This window comes from Brienomyrus brachyistius, chromosome 8 (assembly GCF_023856365.1).
Source record: "Brienomyrus brachyistius isolate T26 chromosome 8, BBRACH_0.4, whole genome shotgun sequence".
In the NCBI taxonomy this organism is placed as follows: Eukaryota; Metazoa; Chordata; class Actinopteri; order Osteoglossiformes; family Mormyridae; genus Brienomyrus; species Brienomyrus brachyistius.
In genome coordinates, this window is record NC_064540.1 from 29,523,757 (window position 1) to 29,546,993 (window position 23,237).

The 23,237-nt window shown below is 40.9% G+C and overlaps 1 protein-coding gene across 1 annotated transcript; it reads left to right on the forward strand.

The window, feature by feature from the left end:
• Positions 1-5,146: 5,146 nt before the first annotated feature.
• On the forward strand, positions 5,147-10,671 carry chia.2 (chitinase, acidic.2). The gene is made up of 12 exons (XM_049022559.1): positions 5,147-5,164; positions 5,303-5,378; positions 5,491-5,517; positions 5,852-6,056; positions 6,192-6,248; positions 6,417-6,582; positions 6,668-6,792; positions 8,824-8,947; positions 9,059-9,241; positions 9,369-9,485; positions 9,593-9,725; positions 10,089-10,671. The coding sequence occupies exons 2-12, from the start codon at positions 5,357-5,359 to the stop codon at positions 10,337-10,339; spliced, it is 1,410 nt and encodes a 469-aa protein (XP_048878516.1). The 5' UTR covers positions 5,147-5,164; positions 5,303-5,356; the 3' UTR covers positions 10,340-10,671.
• Positions 10,672-23,237: the final 12,566 nt, after the last annotated feature.

Sequence of the window (23,237 nt, forward strand, 5' to 3'; positions counted from 1 at the left end):
CTGCCAGGACTGGAACCTCAGAGGGAGGAGCAGGGGGTTGCCTGTCAGGTGCAGGTGCAGCAGAGATCTTGGGCGCCGCTGCGTCTCCTTTCGAGGGAGCCTATTTATTCCTCCACTGGAGAAGCTTTGTCATGGTTTGCTCTGCTCTTTCCAGCTTCTGTGGTGGGGAAGTTGGAGTAATTGCCACTAATTTCCTCCTAAGCTGCTCCAGGAGCAGGGCAGCCCCTGGGGAGTCTTGCACTGCTGGCTCCCCCATTACTTGCTAGTAAAGCCCTTGAAGGGTAAAGAAGCACAGCCCTTCCGCCTTTGCCACCGAACTGACACACCAGGGGTGACGTAGAGTTCGGGCTGCCTGGGCAGCAGGGGGAGAAGCAGTCCATTGTCCAAGTGCTCCTGCTGCATTATGGCATCTGCCACTTCGCCCGTTAGCTGCTGCAGATTGGCTTGTACCTCCTCTGTGAGGGGCAAGTTATTGGGCGGGAATATTTGCTCCAAAATCTCCCTCGATCGGATAGTGAGGGTTCAAGCCACAGGTTGGTTCAGCCAGTATATTACCTCGTTGATTAGGTTGAGGTATTCCTCCTCCGTGAGGCGAGTTGTCTTGCTTTCGAGTCCGGTCATTCTGTCTTGCAGTACAGCGCACAGAGCACAGACAAAGGAGCAGGATGCCAGGACTCAGGAAAATACTGGGTTTTAATTAAAGGGAAGGCAAGCAAACACAGACTGACAATACAATGACCAGACTGGGGAAATAAACTTAAACATGACCTTAAATACATTGAACTAATGACAGCAACAGGAAACAGCTTGTAAAAACGGGGAATCCACACAAAGTTAATGAGGGGGCGTGGCACATAAAAGGAGCAGACGATTGGGGCAGGACACAGAAGCTGAACTGGTATTCACCATACCTAAGCTTGTGCGTGCCTCAAAAGCTTAGCCGGTAATCACTGTATCTAAGCTTGTGCATGCCTCAGAGGTTTAGCTTAGGCTGTCCGTAACTCAGCTTAGGCAGTCGTATCGGGTCCTGGTGAAATAGGGTTGAGTCAGAGGCTGCAAGAGAGTGTTGTATGTAGTGAAACTAATATGTGACCCTCTAGCACAAACCCGTCCGGAAGTTGCATGGCCGTATTTTTAGATATTTTTTGAGGATTTTTTGTGCTCTTTCATTTGATACCATAATCCTAATTTCTAATTTTTGACCAAAGTGTACAGTTTTGTGCTGGAGGATCACATATACCCAAGCCAAATGGCAGTTTAACTTTGACCAGGGAAATAAACCCAATATACTAGAAACATACTGAAATATATATACTTGGCTGTCAGACAGCCAAGCAATCAAAGCACAGTTTATTCACAATTAGTCTAAAACACATCAATTTAACCAAATTAACATAATTCTAACATGTGGCCACAAACTCAAATATACCATTAAGTCTGAAACATCCATCAATCCATCCATCCATCCATCCATCCATCCATCCATCATCTACCGCTTTTCCGGGTTGCGGGGGCAGCAGTCTAAGCAGGGAAACCCAGACTTCCCTCTCCCCGGCCACTTCGTCCAAATCCCGAGGCATTCCCAGGCCAGCTGAGAGACATAGTCTCTCCAGCGTGTCCTGGGTCTTCCCCGGGGCCTCCTCCCAATGGGACATGCCCAGAACACCTCACCAGGGAGGCGTCTAGGAGGCATCCTAATCAGATGCCCGAGCCACCTCATCTGGCTCCTCTCAATGGGGAGGAGCAGCGGCTCTACTCTGAGTCTCTCCCGAATGACTGAGCTCCTTACCCTATCTCTAAGGGAGAACCCAGCCACCCTGCGGAGGAAACTCATTTCGGCCGCTTACACCCGCAATCTTGTTCTTTCGCTCACTACCCATAGCTCATGACCATAGGTGAGGGTATGAACGTAGATCGACTGGTAAATCGAGAGCTTCGCCTTTTGGCTCAGCTCTCTCTTCACCATGACAGATCGATGTAGCGCCCGCATGACTCCTGATGCCGCACCGATCCGCCTGTCGATCTCCCGTTCCATCGTTCCCCTACTCGTGAACAAGACCCTGAGATACTTAAACTCCTCCAATTAGGGGAGGACCCCATCCCCAACCCGGAGAGAGCATTCTACCCTTTTCCGGCTGAAAACCATGGTCTCGGATTTGGAGGTGCTGATTCTCATCCCAGCCGCTTCGCAATCGGCTGCGAACTGTTCCAGTGAGAGTCGAAGGTCACGGTCTGATGAGACCAACAGAACCACATCATCTGCAAAAAGCAGAGACCTAATCCTGAGGTCCCCAAACCGGACACCCTCAATGCCCTGGCTGCGCCTAGAAATTCCGTCCATAAAAACTATGAACAAAATCGGTGACAAAGGGCAGCCCGGATGGAGTCCAACCCTCATCGGAAATGAGTCCGACTTATTGCCGCCCATGCGGACCAGGCTCTGGCACCAGTCATACAGGGACCGAACCGCCCTTAAAAGGAAGCCCGGTACCCCATACACCCGGAGCACTCCCCACAGGACTCCCCGAGGGACACAGTCGAATGCCTTGTCCAAGTCCACAAAACATATTGACTGGTCGGGCAAACTCCCATGAACCCTCCAAAACCCTGCTGAGAGTATAGAGCTGGTCCACTGTTCCACGGCCAGGGCGAAAACCACACTGTTCCACCTGAATCCGAGCTTCGACAATCCGGCGGACCCTCCTCTCCAGGACCCCTGAATAGACCTTACCAGGGAGGCTGAGGAGTGTGATCCCCCTGTAGTTAGAGCACACCCTCCGGTCCCCTTTCTTAAAGAGGGGGACCACCACCCCGATGTCCACGCGATGCCGCAGATGCGTGTCAACCAGGACAGCCCCGCAACATCCAGAGCCTTGAGGAACTCCGGGCAAATCTCATCCACCCCCGGGGCCCGGCCACCAAGGAGCTTTTTAACCACCTCAGCGACCTCCACCCCAGAGATAGGTGAGTCCACCTCCAAGTTCCCACACTCTGCTTCCATATCGGAAGGCGTGTCGGTGGGATTGACGAGGTCTTCGAAGTATTCCTTCCACCGACCCAAAACGTCCCGAGTTGAGGTCAGCAGCGCTCCATCCCCACCATAAATAGTGTTGATGCTGTACCGCTTTCCCACCCTTTTTTACATTTCATCTGCTCAAGTTCCATTAAATGCACAGGAAATACTACAGGAAGAAAGGTTTCACTTTAAAATTTTGTTTAAATATGACCTTGCCGTGAATGTCTTTTATGCGACTGCTTCATAACCTATATAACTACAGGCACAATAAAAAATTGCGACTAAAGGTGAAATACTGGAACCCTAGTGATACCAAGCAGAGCTTTTCAGGACAATACTGTTCTTTCTGACTGCATTGCTAACAGAGGTTACAGTCAAAGTTAAAAGTTTGTGAACCCGTTGGAATTTACTATATTTATGTATAATTCCCATATAAAACATGGTCATATTTCCATGTAAATCACAATAATGAACAAACACAGTCTCTTATAACTAAAGATACACATATTGTCAGAGAATTCTTGATCATATTGAATAATTCATTCAAACTGTGAAACTGAAGATTGGAAAAAGTAAGTGAACCCTAAGCTAATGACTTTTTAAAAAGCTCATATTAGTCAGAATTTAGCAAACCTGGAGTCAATTTAATGAAAAGGGGTCAGAGGTGTGACCTAGAATTACTTTGATTGATGAAAAACACTAAAGAGTTTGAGCTTTTGACAAGAAGCATATCCAGATGAGAATCATACCTCGCACAAAAGAGCTACGATCAAGAATTGTTCATTTACATAAGGCTGGAAAGGGTTAGAAAGTCATCTCAGATATTTTAGATATTCATCAGTCTACTTTTAGGCAAGTTGTCTATAAATGGAGACAATTTGGTATCGTGCCTACTCTGCCTAGAATTGGGTGCCCTGCCAAAATGGCCCCAAGAGCACAATGCAAAGTGAGCAATGATGTAAAGAAGAACCCTAGAGTAACAGCGAATGACATGAGGAAGTCATTAGAAGCAGGTAACATCTTTATTCATGATTCAACAATACGCTACACACTGAACAAGAAAGGAGTCCCTGGCAGGACACCGAGGAGGAAGCCACTGCTGTCAAAAAGAACATTGGTACATACCTGAAGTTTGCAATAGAGCACTCGGACACTCCACAATGGTCCTGGGAAAATGTTTTCTGGAGTGATGAAACCAAAATTGAACTATTTGGGAGGAACAAGCAGAACTTCATTTGGCGTAAAAGGGGTACTGCATATCAACATCAAAACATCATCCCTACAGTAAAGTATGGTGAAGGGAACATCATGATTTGGGCCTGCTTTGCTGTGTCAGGACCTGGACAGCTTGCCATCATTGAGGAGAAAATGAATTCCCAAATTTATCAACAAATTATCCAGGATAATGTGAAGGTGTCTGTCCGTCAACTGAAGCTCAGAAGACCCCAAATATCACAACAAATCCATGGTACAATGGTTTCAGAAGAACAAAATCTGCCTTTGGAGTGGCCCAGTCCGAGCCCAGATCTCAGTCCTATTGAGATGCTGTGGAATGACTTGCAGAGAGCCATACACAGAAGACAACCAAAGAATATGGAAGAGTTAAGGCCGTTCTTCAGGGAAGAATGGGCTAAAATTCCCCCTGCAAGATGTGCAGGTCTGACTTGCAGTTACAGGAAGTGCCTGGTTGTGGTCATTGCTGCCAAAGAAGGGCCAACCAGTTATTAAATCCAAAGATTCACTTACTTCTTCCACTACCACTGTGAATGTTGAATGCATTTGTATAATAAAGACATGAAAGAGTAGAATATTTGTGTATTATTGGCTCTAAGCTCATTGTGTCTATCAGTACCTGTGACTTAGATGAAGATCAGATCACTTTTTATGACCAGTTCATGCAGAGAACCAGATAAATCCAAAGGGTTCACATTTTTTACTTTGACTGTTTGTCAGCTTGTGAAGAATGATCTTATAGCCATAAACAGCTGTTATCTTTTTTGCTAACTTTATCTAATCATGTCCATATAAATTTCAATGAGCATTATTTACACTGGCCTTTTAAACTTTCTTTTTTTTTTTTATCTTGGCCTCTATATATACTGTTGTATCTCTACAGATGAAAGGTTTCTGACACTTTAAGCCCATAAGGTAAGACAATTTTTCAGATATTCATTAACTGAGTAACATTTATTTTTGTATGTCAAAGTATGGATTTTAATAAATTAATATTTATCAGTTTTCTCTGTGTGGTTGTATATTACCATAACTGTGTACTGACTCATGCAGTAATAAAAAGAAAAATATCAAAGAGAAAAGAGAAAGACCATCAACAACAAAATTATGAAGATCACCACTTTAACAGGTAATTTGTACAATACAATGCTAAAGTATACTTATACCTAAAACTTTTCCTTGCTAATGCAAAATTTGTGTAAGATTTGCTCAGCATTAACAAGCTTTTCTCTCCAATTTAGGCTTGTGTCTTTTGCTCTCTCAGTTGGGTGAGTGACTGAGGATTAAAATGAAATATATAAAAATAATAATTTCATTTATAAGACACTGCCTATAGAGCTCAAAGGAATCTAGTATGTACATTATGTGCATTTTCTAAATCTTATTCTAAAGTGTCTTTAAAACAAAAATATTCTAAATTTGAATTCTCTATTAATAAGCAGATTTTTTATTTTTTTTTTTTTACCTATTTCTTATAATTATTTGGGGTTGAGTATTGTATGACTTCCTAGCGTTAATTCACATGTGAATAAAATGCACATATTGAAAAGCTTAGTATTTCTTATTTCATTTTTATTCTTATCCAAATTATTATCATTTCAGGGTATGCCAGAGATATGGTGTGTTACTTCACCAACTGGTCCCAGTACAGACCTGGGACTGGAAAGTACCTTCCTGCCAATGTAGACCCTTTCCTGTGTACTCATCTGATATATGCCTTCTCCATGATAAACCATGCAAATGAGCTTGTCACATATGAATGGAATGATGAGACTCTCTACAAGTCCTTCAACGAGCTAAAGCACAGGTATGCATACTAACTTGAATGGTGTATGTATGTGCATATATTTTTCTTTATATAATAAATCTTTATGAAAGTATGATACGTTTAAGTCAAAAGTTAACTGTAAGACTTAAAAAAGTATTGAATTCTCCACTACAGAAATCCCCATCTGAGAACTCTTTTAGCTGTTGGTGGTTGGAACTTTGGCTCCTATCAGTAAGTCACAATTTATTCTACAAGTTGTGAAAGTGCTTGCAAAAATATTTATGCACTAAATTTCATACTGGAAAGCTAATAATAATATATGTGGCGAACCTTAGATCAGGAGTGCATAGACTTAAATTTTTATTTTTGTTGAGGACTAAGTATTACAGCTCCTTTCAGGTTCTCCATCATGGTATCCACACCGGCCAACCGTCAGAAGTTTATACAATCATCTATTAGTTTTCTACGCATTTATGGCTTTGACGGCTTGGACATTGATTGGGAGTACCCTGGTTCTCGTGGGAGCCCCGCAGAGGATAAACAGAGATTCACACTCCTATGCAAGGTCAGATATCATCTGTGGTTCTTTATTAAATGTGATTATGCTATGCAAATATGAAAATAATGATTGATAATCTTTTGTTATGTAGGAGCTTCTTGAGGCTTATGAGGTTGAGAGCAAAGAAACAGGACGTCGTAGATTATTGGTCACAGCTGCAGTGGCTGCTGGAAAAGGCACAATCGATGCTGGCTATGAAATTGCTGAGATCGCTAAGTAAGTCTGGGTTTAAATAATTATTTTGTCTTTAGATGTTCAGATAAACAGTGATACATTGCTTAACAATTGAAATACTTCTGTTCAATGTAGTTAAATGATTTCATCATTGTGCAAACATCATAAAGTGTACTTAAGCAAACCTAGACGGCATGACTTACTACACACCTAGGCTACAGTAAACATTTTGAAAGAGTACTCTCTAAAATAGTGATAATGATAAAAGGTACAGTATAGTACATATATAAACCAGTTGCATGGTTATCAAGTATTATGTCCTGTACATTGCTACACAATGCGTGTATAGTATGTACAAAATTGTACTAATGTGGCAGCATAGTAGGTTGGTTTACACCAGTATCACCACAAACACTGATGCACTACGACATCACCAGGCAATAGGAATTTTTCAGCAATGTTGCAATCTTATGGGACTACCGTCATAAATGCGGTCCTTCGTTGACTCTAACGTTGTGGTGCATGGCCCCATCTATATAAACACACACATACACAAACACACACAAGCACAGTGGTTTGTAATTATATCTTAGTGAAGATTCTCCATTCATTTCTATGGGAAAAACTCCCAAAATGATGACTTTAACCCCTACCCAGCCCTAACCTTAACCATAACTATAACCATAACCAATCAAAATGCAAGACTTTTGACATTTTTAGTTTTTTTGATTGCATTCTCAAATCTTTGTGGGGACGTGAGAAATGGTCCCCACAATGTCAAAATAACAGGTTTTTATTACTTTGTTCGGGTCATTTGGTCCCACGATGAAAACACCAACACACACACAAACGGACACACACACAATATATGAACAAAGGTATTGGGACAGACCACTGAATTAAGGTGTTTCATTCAGACCAATTGCCACAGGTGTATAAAATCAAGCACCTACCCATGTAGCCAGGTTTACAAACATTTGTGAAAGGATGGGTTGTTCTGCAGACCTGAGTGAATTCAGGCATTGTACTGTCATAGGATGTCACCACTGCAGTCCAAAAAGTCAGTTTGTGATATTTCTTCCCTGTTAGATATTCCACAGTAAACTGTAAGTGGTATGATTGCAAAGTGGAAGTGTTTTGGGCCAACAGAAACTGAAGTAGCAGGCCATGTAAAGCTCTCTTAACTCAATAACTCCAGAGTTCCAAATTTCCTCTGTCATTAATCTGAGCACAGAAACTTTGTGCTGGGAACTTCCTGTAATAGACTTCTATGGGTGAGCAGCTGCAACCCTCACATCACCAAACACAATGCCAAGAGTCAGATGAAGTGGTGTAAATCTTGCTGCTACAGGAGTATGTTCTGTGGAGAGATGAATCATGCTTCTCTGTTTGGAAATCTGATGGATGAGTCTGAGTTTGGCAGATGTCAGGAGAACCTTACCTGCCTAACTGCTTTGTGTCGTCTGTAAAGTTTGGTGTAGGAGGGATAATGGTATGGGGTTGTTTTTCAGAAGTTAGGCTAGGCCCCCTTGTTCCAGTGAAAGGAACTCTGAATTTTTCAGCACACCAAGAAATTTTGGTCAGTTCTGTGCTTCAAACGTTATGGGAACAGTTTGGGGAAGGATTTTTTCTTCTAGTCTGACTATGCCCCAGTGCAGAAATCAAGGTCCATAAAGACATGGTTGGGTGGGTTTGGTGTGGAGGAACTTGACTCGCACAGAACCCTGACCTCAACCCCATACCAACCTTTTGGGATGAACTAGAACGGAAACTGGGAGCCAGGCCTTTATGTACAACATCAGTACCTCATCTGGATGAATGGGCAAAAATTCCTACAGACACACTCCAAAATTTTGTGGAACACTTTCCCAGAAGCGTGGCAGCTGTTATAGCTGTAAAGAGGGAACCAACTCCATATTGATGCCTATGAATTTAGACTGGGATGTCATAAACATTCTTGTAGGTGTAATCGCCAATACTCTTGTCCATATACTGGGTTCTTTATTGTGAAAGACACAAGTGTATAGACTGTTTGTTCCTTTTTGTCCAAATTCATTGCTTGTGTATCTCAAGGTACTTGGACTTTATCAATGTGATGACATATGACTTCCATGGGACTTGGGAAACTTTCACAGGACACAACAGCCCCTTGTACCGTGGCGAGCATGACACAGGAGATTTAGTTTATTTTAACACAGTAAGAAAAAAAAACACTCAATATTTGCAGAATTTTATAATTATTTTATTAATCCCTATTACCATGGTGACATTTTTGAAGAGTATAGTTCTTCCTTTTTCTCTCTCATAGGATTTTGCCATGAATTACTGGAAGGACAATGGAACCCCTGTAGAGAAACTCAGGATGGGTTTCGCCACATATGGACGCACATTCCGCCTGACATCACCATCTAATGGTGTTGGTTCTTCAGCTAATGGGCCTGCTTCAGCTGGACCCTATACTCGTGAAGCTGGCTTCTGGTCCTACTATGAAGTAAGCAAGAAACTGGCATTATAACTGAGACTTATACAATATCATCAGTACTCTGATTTTTTTCTTTTCAATTGCTTTGAAGGTGCATTTTTATGTCTAATATAAAAACTATATGACTTCTCTATAGATATGTACTTTCTTACAAGGAACCACCATTGAATGGATTGCAGATCAGAAGGTACCATATGCCAGCAAAGGAAATGAGTGGGTGGGATTTGACACACAGGAGAGCTTTGCTATCAAGGTAACTGATTAATGGATGAAAAATCACGAGTTAAATCACTGCATTTTTTCCCCAAGTATTTAAGAATAAGTAATAAGGGTTTTCTCCAATCCTGGCCCCATTCTTAGGTACACTATTTGAAGGAAAACAATTTTGGAGGGGCATTTGTCTGGGCCCTGGACCTGGATGACTTTGCTGGACAGTTTTGTGGTCAGGGGAACTATCCACTTATGAGCCATTTACACAAACTTCTTGACATTGGTAAATCTCTTATCAAATGATTGTTATAAGCAGTAGTGCAACAACATGTTATAAACTAAAGATGAGAAACACAGAGCAATATCATAGGTGCTTTTTACTCTTTTAAATGAATTTAACTCATTCATGCATGGTTTCTGCACTTTTTGAGTTACATTAGGTAAACATAAGATGGTAACCATTAGATCCATGGTAAAGCACAGTCAAGAATGGTTACATATGTTTTCTGAAAGAAGCAGCATATTGCTTAGGAAATATGACAGTGTTTACAGAATCTTTTGATGCATGAAAGGGTTAAATTAGGCAAATATCAAAACAACAAACTAAACAATGTGTTTCCTCACCTTCCTTTTTTTACAAATGCAGAACTACCTCCCTTGCCACCAACCACTACCCTAAAACCTGGGATGACAATCAGAACCACTATTAGCACAACCACCACCACAACAACCCATGAGCCAGGAACTGGCTTTTGTGCTGGTAAACCTGATGGTTTATATCCAAATGAAGAAGAGGCTAACTGCTTCTACGATTGTGCAGGAGGCAGAACTTATTACAGAAATTGTGGTCCTGGCACAGTTTTCAGTGACAGCTGCAAGTGCTGCACATGGCCGTAGAGGAGACAAATGGTCCTGGCACATTATAGAATGTAATGAAGTTTACTCAGTATATGTCAGTGACATGTATACAGTTAAAACACTTTAAGGGGATTGCAGAATAATTTTGAGTTTGACTGCTCTAAACCAAAAGATCTCTGTAAATCCTCACACTTCTTAATAAGAAACCTGAAAGAAAACATGAAAATGATGCTGCCCATTTTTATCCCAAGAAAATTTCTATTTGAAATATCAGTATGATGTTTTCTGCTTTATAAATATTCAAATATTTTCACAAATAAGTATGAAAATTATAAGATTTATAAAGGAAACCATTTCCTTTCAATATTATACCAAATGATCTAAACCCAAAATTTGAAATGTTTTGTATTTTTTCAGTATATATAGTAAATTTACCATTCAACAGTCAATATTTATTTCATTGCTATACAATATTTAATTGTTGTTCAATATTACAAAGAACTTTACAGCATTTTCAATTATAGTTATCTTGGATGAATCATTTGAAAATGTGTAAATAAGTATAAATAAACCCATCCATCCATTTTCCAAACCGCTTATCCTACTGGGTTGCAGGGGGTCCTGAGCCTATCCCGGAAGCAATGGGCACGAGGCAGGGAACAACCCAGGATGGGGGGCCAGCCCATCGCAGGGCACACTCACACACTCATTCACTCGCACATGTACTCCTATGGGCAGTTTAGAAAGTCCAATTAGCCTCAGCATGTCTTTGGACTGTGGGGGGAAACCGGAGTACCCGGAGGAAATGCCACGACGATATAGGGAGAACATGCAAACTCCACACACATGTGACCCAGGCGGAGACTCGAACCTTGGTCCCAGAGGTGTGAAGTAACAGTGCTAACCACTGCACCACCATCAGGCCAAATTTTTTTTGTTACAACTTTTGAATGCCTTGACATAGATTTATGATTTTTAATTCTTCTGAATCCTTGGGCCGTCCTGATTCAAATGCACTCATGGACGTTAACGTCCACCATATTACATTTTCGGCATTACATTTAAAAAAAAAAAAAAAAAAAAAAAAAAAAAAAAAAAAAAACATTGCAGATATTTTATTTGAAAGAGGGACTTTTTGTGAGGTCCCATGGTGTAAAACTTTAGCTTCCTGGATGTTAGTTCTTGTGATTTGGGTTCAAATGTCAGTGGAGCTGTTAGAGGTTGTGTGATTGTAAGGTTCATTTTTCTTTTATATACATTTTCAGCCATTTTTAATTTTTCTCAAAACCTACTTTTGCAAACTCATCTTAGACCATTTAACCAATCACCACCACACTTCGTGTGCATGATCTAGCACCAAAAATTTATTCAAACACTGCTAAGTCAAATGGTTTGGCCAATGTCATCCAATGAATTTGATGACAAAGCCACCAAACAGGAAGCAATCCTTTGACTGATCGTGTAAATTTATTGATTCATGTAAATTTAACTACTTTCCACAGCCCACAAACTTGGTCCAGTTTTCAGCTTTGTAATTTGGCACACTGATAGTGGCCAGTCCCAAGTTTGCTCACCAAATTTGGGATAAATCCATCCATCCCTTTAGAATGATGTTTAGCCTAGAACTGTGATCTTTCATTTCTCTAAATCTGTGGGTAGTCCCAATTTGACTGAACCCAAGGATCTTAATTGCTCCATATTGGGTTTTCTGCCAATCAATTAAAAAAAATCATTCAAATGCACCATGGACAATCATTTTCACCAGATTGCATTTTCTGCCATTTTGAATTTCTCTCATAATCTACTTTTGCAAACTTGTATTAGGTTGTTAAACCAATCACCACCAAACTTGGTCTGCATGAGATGGTTGGGAGCAAAATTTATGCAAAGAATTATACTACGTCAAATACTATGGCAACTGTCGTCCAATGAATTTAGCAGCAAAGCCACCAATCATGATGTGTGGCCATATCTTACCAACGCTTTGTTTGGTCAAAAATACATTTGGCTTGTGGACTTGGAACCCAATTCTGAAGAAGGAGCACAAAAATTGTACCATTCCACCACTAGGGGGGTGCTGCAATGAGAAAACATGCCTTTTGGCTAATTTCTATTGAATAACCTGACTTAGAAAAACCTTTCTTACACTATTGGGGGGGGGGGGGGGGGGCAGTCTGACCCATAAAAATTTTCATGTCTACTAAATTGCTGCAGCCATCATATATTGGATTTCATTGAAATTTTAGCACTTTCCCACAGGCCACAAATTTTGTCCGATCTTCATCAAATTTGTCAGATAATATTAGTACCCAGCCTCACAAGAGATACCAGAGGGACTTTTGATTTTCAAAGGAGTTTGTTCATGACAGCTAAATGAATATGGCAGCATAGGCACCAATCAGGATGTGTGACCATATCTCAGCCATACTTTGGTTTTTTAAGGCCAAAGGGTATATGGACTTAGGGCCACACCCTTGGGCAATGCAGCAAATTTTGCGTCATTTGACCACTGGGTGGTGCTGCAATGAGCAAAATATTTTTTTCCTAATACATTTTGATATATTGGTCTTACAAAAGTGCTTGTTATGATTGGGAATTATTAGGATTAGTCTATGCCACTCACATCATGTCCCAGTTTTGCCAGTAACTGTCACTGGCCTTCCCATATGCTCCTACTGCTTTTAAAACTTTGGAACTCACCCACAAAGATTCTAGTACATAACCTCCATCTCCCATTTAGGTAAATCTTAAAAACATGTCTCATGACTAAATATATTTCTTCCCATACCTGATTTTAATCTGCTGGTGTTGCAGGTTATATTGGATATTTCCTTCAGTATGTGTGCTACCAGATCTGGGAGGGGCAAGGACCTTTGTTTTGAAGTGTGAACTGACTTTTATTCTGAAGAAGGAAGAGGAAATGGATAGTCTTCTCCCAAAAGTCACTGACAGAAATATACTATTGAGCAGCAAGCTTGGTAAGACCAGGGACCTATACTACGAAGGGGATTTAACCAAATCAGTTTTAATCCAGAGTGAATTTGCAAACATGGGGTTGGCAAAACCAGTGGCTTATACTATACTATTACCCTGATAAGCCAGTAACCCCGCTTCGTAGTACAGGCCCCAGGTTGTCTCTAATTGGTGCTAATCAGTACTACGACGCCAGTTAATAAGTTGATTTGTTGCATCGGTGTTAACTTAATTGTAGTTTATGCACATTCAGCAGTACAAGTCACTGTTTGACTCAAGGCGCGATCTCTACATTTCACGGAGGAAGACTGCATGCTAATTAAGCAGGGTTAAAAGGATTTTAAATCAATGCTGCAAGAAAAGTCCAATACCACTGCAGCCAACAAAAGCAGCCAGGTTTGTTGGCAATGTATTGCCGACCGAGTAAATGTGTAAGTACATTTTTATGGTCATAAAACTTGGTCTAAAATTTCTCACGACCGACAATTAAACTATGAAATGTTATCTGAATTTTTTTTTAATACTGTTAATAAATACAGAGGCTTATACATGCAACACAATTTATAAGTAAGCCTATTATTTGCTATTAAGTAATGTAATGTTCCCTACAGTTCCATTACTGTGACGTTACTCATAATGTAAACCTAATGTTAACAATAGCTTAAGTGATCCAATTTCAGATGCAATAGTAGTGAAAAGTGTATGTGGCAGCAAGTCCATCCATCCATCCATTTTCCAAACCGCTTATCCTACTGGGTCGCGGTGGGTCCGGAGCCTATCCCAGAAGCAACGGGCATGAGAGAGGGAAAAATCCAGGATGGGGGGACAGCCCATTGCAGGGCACACTCACACACCATTCACTCACACATGCACACCTATTGGCAATTTTGCAACTCCAATTAGCCTCAGGATGTTTTTGGACTGTGGAGGGAAACCGGAGTACCCGGAGGAAAACCCACAACGACATGGGGAGAACATGCAAACTCCACACACATGTGACCCAGGCAGAGACTCAAACCTAGGTCCCAGAGGTGTGAGGCAACAGTGCTAACCACTGCACCACCATGCCACCCCCTGGCAGCAGGTCAAAATGAAATATAAAAACATCAAGTGGTAGGCCTTTGTATTTATAATTCTACTAATTATGAAAGATTTGTTGTGTCTAGCCTCCAGTTTATAGTGTGTTTCTATGTTTTATAGCTAATAAAAACAAAAGGTGTCTAAAGAAAACAGGCGAAGGGCCACCTCCGGAAGCCTTTGCTCATGCTGAAGAGTTGGCATTAGCCAACAACATTGAAAGGCCCAATATGGAGGGGGCTGAGGGAGGTATCCAGTCAGACCCTGGTGCCTCGGATATGTGCTCCAATCATGAACTTAAAATTCATGTGTTATGTGCAGTGGAGAGGAATAATACGCAGGTGTTCCAGCCACATGCAGAGCCCAGCACCTCCTGTGATCCTCAGGTACAGTTAAGCGTAGAAATGATTAGGTGTGCCCAATGTTGATGCATCCTTACATATGTATTCCTTTATTGTTCAGGAGAACTTGGGTGAGGACACTTTGTTGGCATTGTCTGACATGCACATCTTGGTAGAAGCATTTCATCACACATATGATTACCACAGGATAATATAGTATGGCTTAGCATATAGACCTCTGTGCAGATTCTTTTCCTCTTTTACATCTGTGATTTGAGTGTCCTTACGTTGTCATTTACATTATTCTCCCTTAGGAGGATTTGCAGCAACCCCCTTCCCCTCCTGTTGCTACCTCCACTCGGACCTCCAAAACAGAAAGTGTAATTTTGCTTTGTCTTTGACTCTTCAGGTTCATAAGCTGTATGCATACTGCTTCACCTTTTTATTTCTTTTTGCCTGTGTAGGCTGGAACAGACAATATGCGTTCCATATACAAGTGTATGCTCAAGCTCGACTGCATGAAGAAACAACTTAAAATAAAAAACTGTAGCTAGAAATGGAGAAGCGCGAGCATGAAAAGAGGGTATTGCTATACATTCATCAGTATTTCGTCTATATGTGTGTACCATGATTAATTTAACACTTTGTAGGAAAGGAAGAATGCCAACCAATACACATCGCACTTTAAATGTGTTCATGGACTGTGTTTCATTTTAATGAGTGAAAAATTGGTTCGTGATTGCCTCTCTCACTGTGGCTGCAGCACGTCCTGTGGGGTGGTTGAGGGTCAGAGGGATAACGACATCTGGAGCCATAGGCATCTGATTAGGGGTCTTTTCTTTTCTAATGATGGCAATATCATGTAACACCACACATGCTGACACCACCTGACAGGCCCCCTCTGGCTGTACTTGCAAAAACGTTGCCCAAAAGTGCCTTTAGAATGCCAAATGTCAGCTGATAAATGCATATTAAAAAAAGTCTGACATTTGTCTATCACATGACCAATAGCCACACCCAACTTCTACTTAAATCAGGCCTATTTTAGTCAAACAGCTATAACTTGGCCATGCCTTGCCTTTCCTTAACTAAATTTGAAATTCTACCTCCCAGCACCATTCTGAAGACATCCTACAAGGTCGGCTGCATTTCATCAATAGCGTGTGCTACAAATGAAAAATGGCAATACCTCTTGACCTCCTTGGACAATCCAAGTGAAATTTGGCAGATATGTACGATGACCAAGCCTGAGGTCAGACACATACTATGGCAGTCAAAAGTCTTAAAATCCTGGTCACCATCAGCCAATCAATATCAAACAGCCCATTAACGGGTTTAACAATTAGCAATCCAAACCAAACAGGCAGGATGCATTTTTGTACAGACCCAGAGCCCACCTTGTTAAGGGCACCCCAGTCTGCCAGATGGGGGCACTACAGCGACACCTTTTGCATTTCTACCCATTTTTCCTTAACTGTCAAGCTTACAGTTGAAATTTGTTACCAAGCCAATTTAATATGTTATGCCATTCAAACAACATATAGAACGTGGTGCTACCTCTTTGCATTTTTGCTTATTTCTGAAGACAGTTTTTTTCGATATTGTCCTAGGATTTTCACAAAACCAATGTACACTGAACAAAAATATAAACGCAACACCTGCAGTCAGCATGCCAATTGCATGCTTCCTCAAACGTTGCGACATCTGTGGCATTGTGCTGAGTGATCAAACTGCACAGTTCAGAGTGGCCTTTTATTGTGGGCAGTCTAAGGTACATCTGTGCAATATTCATGCTGTCTAACCAGCACCTTGATATGCCACACCTGTGAGGTGGGATGGATTATGTCAGCAAAGGAGCAGTGCTCACTAACACAGATTTAGACAGATTTGTGAACAATATTTGAAAGTAATGGGTCTTTTGTGTATGTAGAAGTTTCAGATCTTTGAGTTCAGCTCATGCAAAATGTGAGCAAAACCGAAAGTGTTACATATATATTTTTGTTCAGTGTAATTCTGGTGGCAATCGAATTAGGAGACAATCCTTATTTGAAATTTTAAAGAAAATTACTTTTTGTAAGGTATGGCCACCAGCCACACCCAGACTATACCTCTGTCACACCCCATTTCTATCAGACAGCTATATGTCGTGCATGCTTCAGCCAATCACCACCAAACTTGACAGTCTGCTGTAGGATCCTCAAAATTTGAAGTGAATCAGTCAATAGGGGTGCAGCAATTGAACATGGGACTCTAATACTACAAAACCAATGCAACTGGCATTTTCCTGATTTCTCTTTGAATAACATACAATTGGACAAAATCCTTTTCCCTATCAATTCCATGACTCATGCAAAATCAAAATACACTGCTCAAAAAAATTAAAGGAACAATTTGAAAACACATCAGGTATCAATGGGGAAAAAATCATGCTGGATATCTATACTGATGTAGACTGGGTAATGTGTTAGGAACAAAAGGATGCCACATCGTTTGATGGAAATGAAAATTATCAACCTACAGAGGGCTGAATTCAAAGACACCCCGAAAATCAAAGTAAAAAATGATGCGGCAGGCTAGTCCATTTTGCTGAAATTTCATTGCAGCAACTCAAAATCATACTCAGTAGTTTGTATGGCCCCCACATGGTTGTATGCATGCCTGACAACGTCGGGCATGGTCCTAATGAGATGACAAATGGTGTCCTGGGGGATCTCCTCCCAGATTTGGACCAGGGCATCATTGAGCTCTTGGACAGTCTGAGGTGCAACCTGGCATCATCAGATGGATCGAAACATAATGTCCCAGAGGTGTTCTACTGGATTTAGGTCAGGCGAGCGTGGGGGGCAGTCAATGGTATCAATTCCTTCATCCTCCAGGAACTGTCTACATACTCTTGCTACATGAGGCCGGGCATTCTCGTGTACCAGGAGGAACCCAGGACCCACTGCACCAGAGTAGGGTCTGACAATGGGTTCAAGGATTTCATCCTGATACCTAATGTTAGTCAGGGTGCCGTTGTCTAGCCTGTAGAGGTCTGTGTGTCCCTCCATGGATATGCCTCTCCAGACCATCACTGATCCACCACCAAACCGGTCAGGCTGAACAATGCTGCAGGCAGCATAACGTTTTCCATGGCTTCTCCAGACCCTTTCACGTCTGTCACATGTGCTCAGGGTGAACCTGCTCTCACCTGTGAAAAGCACAGGGTGCCAGTGGCAGACCTGCAAATTCTGGTGTTCTATATTCATATTCATATGCCAATCCAGCTCCATGGTGCTAGGCAGTGAGCAGAGGGCCCACTAGAGGACGTTGGGCCCTCAAGCCACCCTCATTAAGTCTGTCTCTGACCAAACAATCAGAAACATTCACAGCAGTGGCCTGCTGGAGGTCATTTTGTAAGGCTCCAGCAGTTTTCATCCTGTTCCTCCTTGCACAAAGGAGCAGATACCGGTCCTGCTGATGGGTTAAGGGCCTTCTACGGCCCTGTCCAGCTCTCCTTGAGTATCTGTCTGTCTCCTGGAATCTCCTCCATGCCCTTGAGACTGTGCTGGGAGACATAGCACACCTTCTGGTAACGGCACGTATTGATGTGCCATCCTGGAGGAGTTGGACTACCTGTGCAACCTCTGTAAGGTCCTGGTATCGCCTTATGCTACCAGTAGTGACACTGACCGTCGCCTAATGCAAAACTAGTGAAAAAACTGTCAGAAAAGATGAGGAGGGAAAAATGCCAGTGGCCTCCACCTGTTAAATCATTCCTGTTTTGGGGGTCGTGTCATTGTTGCCCCTCTAGTTCACCTGTTGATAATTTCATTAACACCAAAGCAGCTGAAACTGATTAACAACCCCCTGCACTACTTAACTGACCAGATCAATATCCCAGAAGTTTAATAGACTTGATGCTATACTCTGATTTCAAAAGTGTTCCTTTAATTTTTTTTGAGCAGTGTACATCTCCAACAGACCTAGCCATTTCTGGTAGCATGTGAATCAGCATACTGTCCTTATAAATGATTAATAAAAAACTTAAACTTCATGCAGAGTACTGCCACCAGCCACACCCAACCTAAACAAGTTCCATGCCTATTTCAATCAGCCAGCTGTATCTCAGGCATGCTTCAGCCAATCCTAACCAAATTTGAAAATCTATTGTACTTTGGGACAACAGCTGGACCCCCCAACTCCAGTACTGATCAGTCAATAGGGGGTACGTATATGTCCAAGGCCCAGCTTAGCTAATTCAGCTGAAATATCCTTATATCTATTAAAATCTTCAGACAGTTTCACCTTTTCATTCACCTGAGTTAAGACATTAAATTATCTTTCAATTTATTGCCATTTGACTCAAAGAAAATAATGAGTTTTGAGACCTGTCAGTATTTTAAAATATTTAATAAACTGGCCAGAAGGTGGAGTCAGTGCTCCATTTCATAAATGCCATTCAGCACTTTAAGGCCTTCTCGCATCTAAATGAACAATCTACAAAAGGAACAAAGAATGACTGTAGTTATATGGAGAACTCCCCCATGGAGCAATGTTGTTATGAATATGCAAGACAGTCTAAGTTTACACAGCCAACATAAGCAACATAAACTTAACCTGTAAGATCTAGGCCTACTACATTGAGTAAGGTGTCGATTTCTATAAGAAGGGTCCACCTGCAGACGCCCATAGAGTGGAGCTCCACAAGAAACACGTGACCTCAACTCTGTGTTACAGCGAATAAACCCTAACCTTAACCAGAGCTCCACTTAACATTCTTAAAGATCACGTGTTTTCTGTGGAGATGACGTACTTCGGGTGGAGCTCCACCTTCTTGATTTTTACCCACTGCTCAAACCATCTGACCCATTCAATGGGGGGGGGGGGTGCTACCTCACAGGTTTCCACATTCTGTCCTATGTCTCCTGACATCTAACCTGTCACAGCAGTCTTTTCAACTGTCTGACTTTTAATGCATTGGCTACCATTCAGAGTCAGTACTCCATTTTCCGACAGCACTGATGTACGGTTTCTATATCGTGAATGACATTCAGACACTGCACTTGCTTGCAGTTATTTTCCCCACCCTTTTGTAATTGTGTTTTGCCAAATCACTGAACGGAAGGGGCAATTTGGGTGATTCCTGTCTTGGACCACATATTTGACTGTCTGTTTTCTGAAAATTAGAATGATTGTATTTTAAAGGTTTAAATATTTTGTCAGGACTATACCATACTTAGCTATGAGTAATGCATGTTTGCCAAGCTCAGGGGTTGAAAATATTATAATTATGAGATGTTTTTGTATACATTTCTCCAGACCAAGTTAAATAATGTACAAGTCAAACAATACTGAACTTTTCTGGGATGCAATGTGTCCTTTTTGCTATGATTTTCATTCTTGTAGCATTAACAGTTTTAATTTTATGAAGAGTACAATGTCAGAATAATGGAATCTGTGCATTTTTTGTCCCCATTTTGTTGTCTTGTATGAGGAATTTTATTAATTCGAAATAAAAGTATATGTAGACGCATTATATGTATCTCATTTAACAAAACAATATACAAATATAGCAAACACTGTTGTGATTAGAATATTTTTTAAATCATTGCCTAACAGGGTGGAATAGAATATAATAGGGTGGAACCGAGTAGGCCTCTTAACAAGTAGATTCAGATTCAACATGTGCCAATGATTTCTCCCTTATTTTCCTGCATATTTAACCTACTGTAATGTCTGGAATAGCATCAGAATAATAATATTCACATAATAAATGAATTCCATCTATTTCTATCTATTTAAGAACATTTCATACCAACCAACCTCCAAAGTTTGAAGTGGAACCAACAAAAGATTTAAAAAACATACAAGAACAATGACCAAAACAATAACAATGCCAAATGTCCAAATAATTTAAAAAAAGAAACTTTTACACACAAATGTGTGCTCTTACATGTGCACTCTTACATATGGTTTTCAATGAAGTGCCAGGTGGCCTGATCAAGACACACTGACCTCTTATTTCATGTCTGTGGCTCCAATATGAGGCACAGAAATTGAATGTATGTGTACCAGTTAATGTCCTTCCTTGGACCTGGCCAATAAAACTTGTTTTTGCCATTGGGCAACATGCAGTTTACTTTGACGCTGCCTCCCTCCACATCCAGGATGACTCCTGGGTAGAAGACCTTGTCATCTCTGATAACACACCATCTCCCAATGTCATCTTTGGTGATCCAGGTTGAGGGGGCATTGATGGAGGTCGCAGTGCAGGCAGAGGCAGAGGTGATAGTGGAGACGGGGGAGATCAACTTTGTGGTCCACTCGAAAAAAGTAATGGCCTTGTTGGAGGCGGCTTGGCAGAGCATGGGTACAGTGCTACCTCTGCAATCATCACACTGTCCATAGGCACAGGCTTTTACATCAGCATTGCAGGTGATCCCATCAGCCATCATCTCAAGGGATTGAGGGGACAGAAGTTGGGATTTGACGAGAGCATTGGCAATGAACATGATGTTTTCATGTGTTTTGCAGAGGCATGATTTTCGGTCAGCCAGAGTGATTGAGCATGTTGTTCATTTGTGCTTGAGGAAATTGGCTATATTTATATTTCCTGCCTTGTTGTCATCTCTTAGTATTTTTCTTTCTTTGCCTTCTCATGTGACAAGGCTGCTTTAAGCCTCCTTACTATCCATCCATCCATCCATTTTCCAAACCGCTTATCCTACTGGTTCGCGGGGGGTCGGAAGCAATGGGCACGAGGCAGGGAACAACCCAGGATGGGGGGCCACGACGACATGGAGAGAACATGCAAACTCCACACACATGTGACCCAGTCGGAGATTCGAACCCGGGTCCCAGAGTTGTCCCAGTGTGAGACAACAGTGCTAACCACTGCACCACCATGCTGCCCCCCATTATTATTCATTGTCATTAATAATAATACCACTGTAGTAACATAAATAATTAAGAAATACTCAAATTATAAATCTATGTCATTTTAATGAAAATAATAAATATTCTTGTACAATTATTACTCAGTAGGCTCCATATCCCATACATAGCCTAACAGGGTGGAACATTTCTAGCTAATTTAGCTCTAGCTCTTTGAGTAAGCAACATTTAGCTAGCACACACTCCACAGCTGATCAGCATTTAAATAGCTATTTTTCACGTTTTAAAAAAATATTTTTTCCAATAAATATTTCCCATAATATATACTAACAGGGTGGAACTTCAGATGGTGACTCAAACCACTGTGTAATAAAAAATTGAGAAAAATACAGAAGAGAGTGACAGTTAAAGCTTACGAAGTTTTCCAGTTAAATTTCCCTCTTAAAACAAACTACGTCACTTCCTGGAAATGGCTGTATGGATTTGTAGTCTTTTTAGGGAGCCAAGAAACTAGAGGCTCACAGAGTGGAAAAGGAATGTGGGACATATAATATATTATATAATTACAGAAAACAAAATAAATTTCACCATAATTGTTTTTTTCTTTAAAGGTAGTATACCATAGTCTATCAAAATAATAAAGAATACGTTTTGGTTTATATAATTTTATAGTTTGTATTTAATGAGAAAGTTGAATATATTGCATTTGGCACATGCTAGAATGAGCGCATATTCCAGAGAAATGGTGCTTTAAAGAGATGTAAATATTATTATTATTATTATTATCAACTTCTTTGTTAATATAGAAACTCAATAGAAACACCTACACACATAATAAAATAGGTTTCTTATAAAGATTTGTGTAATTTTATAAAAGAATAAGACCCAGTTAAACGCGAGGACATAAATATGTGGCCCAAAACAGGAATCAACCATTTATATTGATTTGTATGTTCAAACAGGCGTAATTCTGGGAGGAATCAGGGTAGGGCTGTAGGCTTGTACATGTGCGATACATTTCATGTCGATTGAGATTCATAAAGGGAACGCGCATAGAACTTTGTTTACACAGATTTTTAGGCATCTGATTTTTCTTTTGTCCGTACGCCGTCTTTTACTGTGAATGTTAAGCAAGACGTTATACATGACACCCCTGAATTTCATATAGGCAGAGTTCTTGTGTGCTTGATTAGTCAGTCTCTTATAATCATGCATGTCTCACTAATGTTAATGTAAAAGAGGTGGATGAGTCTTTCAATTAAGGAAAGAAAGTCGAAGCACAAGAAGAACTGTTATAACTACTTAGCAAAGCATAGGAACCCTTTCCGTTAAATGTGAAGTAGCTCAAAGCAGGGTTGCCAATTCTCAATTGGCAATTTTAACTATCTATATTATTTTACTATAAACCTAAAATTAGCTACATCAAAAGCGTTAGGGCAGCGAACTTTGCATACTACTTATAAGGTAATAAAACTCTTACATATATGCAACTGTGTGTATAGTCACAAATTGGAAAATCTCACTCCAGTCAACTTACCATAGATGGCAACCCTGTCAAAGCGTCCTGCCTAACATGGATTATCTGGTAATACTAATTAACAAAAACGTTAGTAACAGGTGATATCGTATTTTTCATTTGGACACTGAATGAATCATTTAGCTGTTTTGAC

Bases quoted from the DNA above. Each gene is read 5' to 3' on its own strand.
- chia.2 (XM_049022559.1), top strand. From the start codon at position 5,357: ATGAAGATCACCACTTTAACAG. The intron at 8,948-9,058 runs GTAAGAAAAAAA...TCTCTCTCATAG, and splicing joins ATTTAGTTTATTTTAACACA to GATTTTGCCATGAATTACTG. The intron at 9,486-9,592 runs GTAACTGATTAA...CCCCATTCTTAG, and splicing joins AGGAGAGCTTTGCTATCAAG to GTACACTATTTGAAGGAAAA.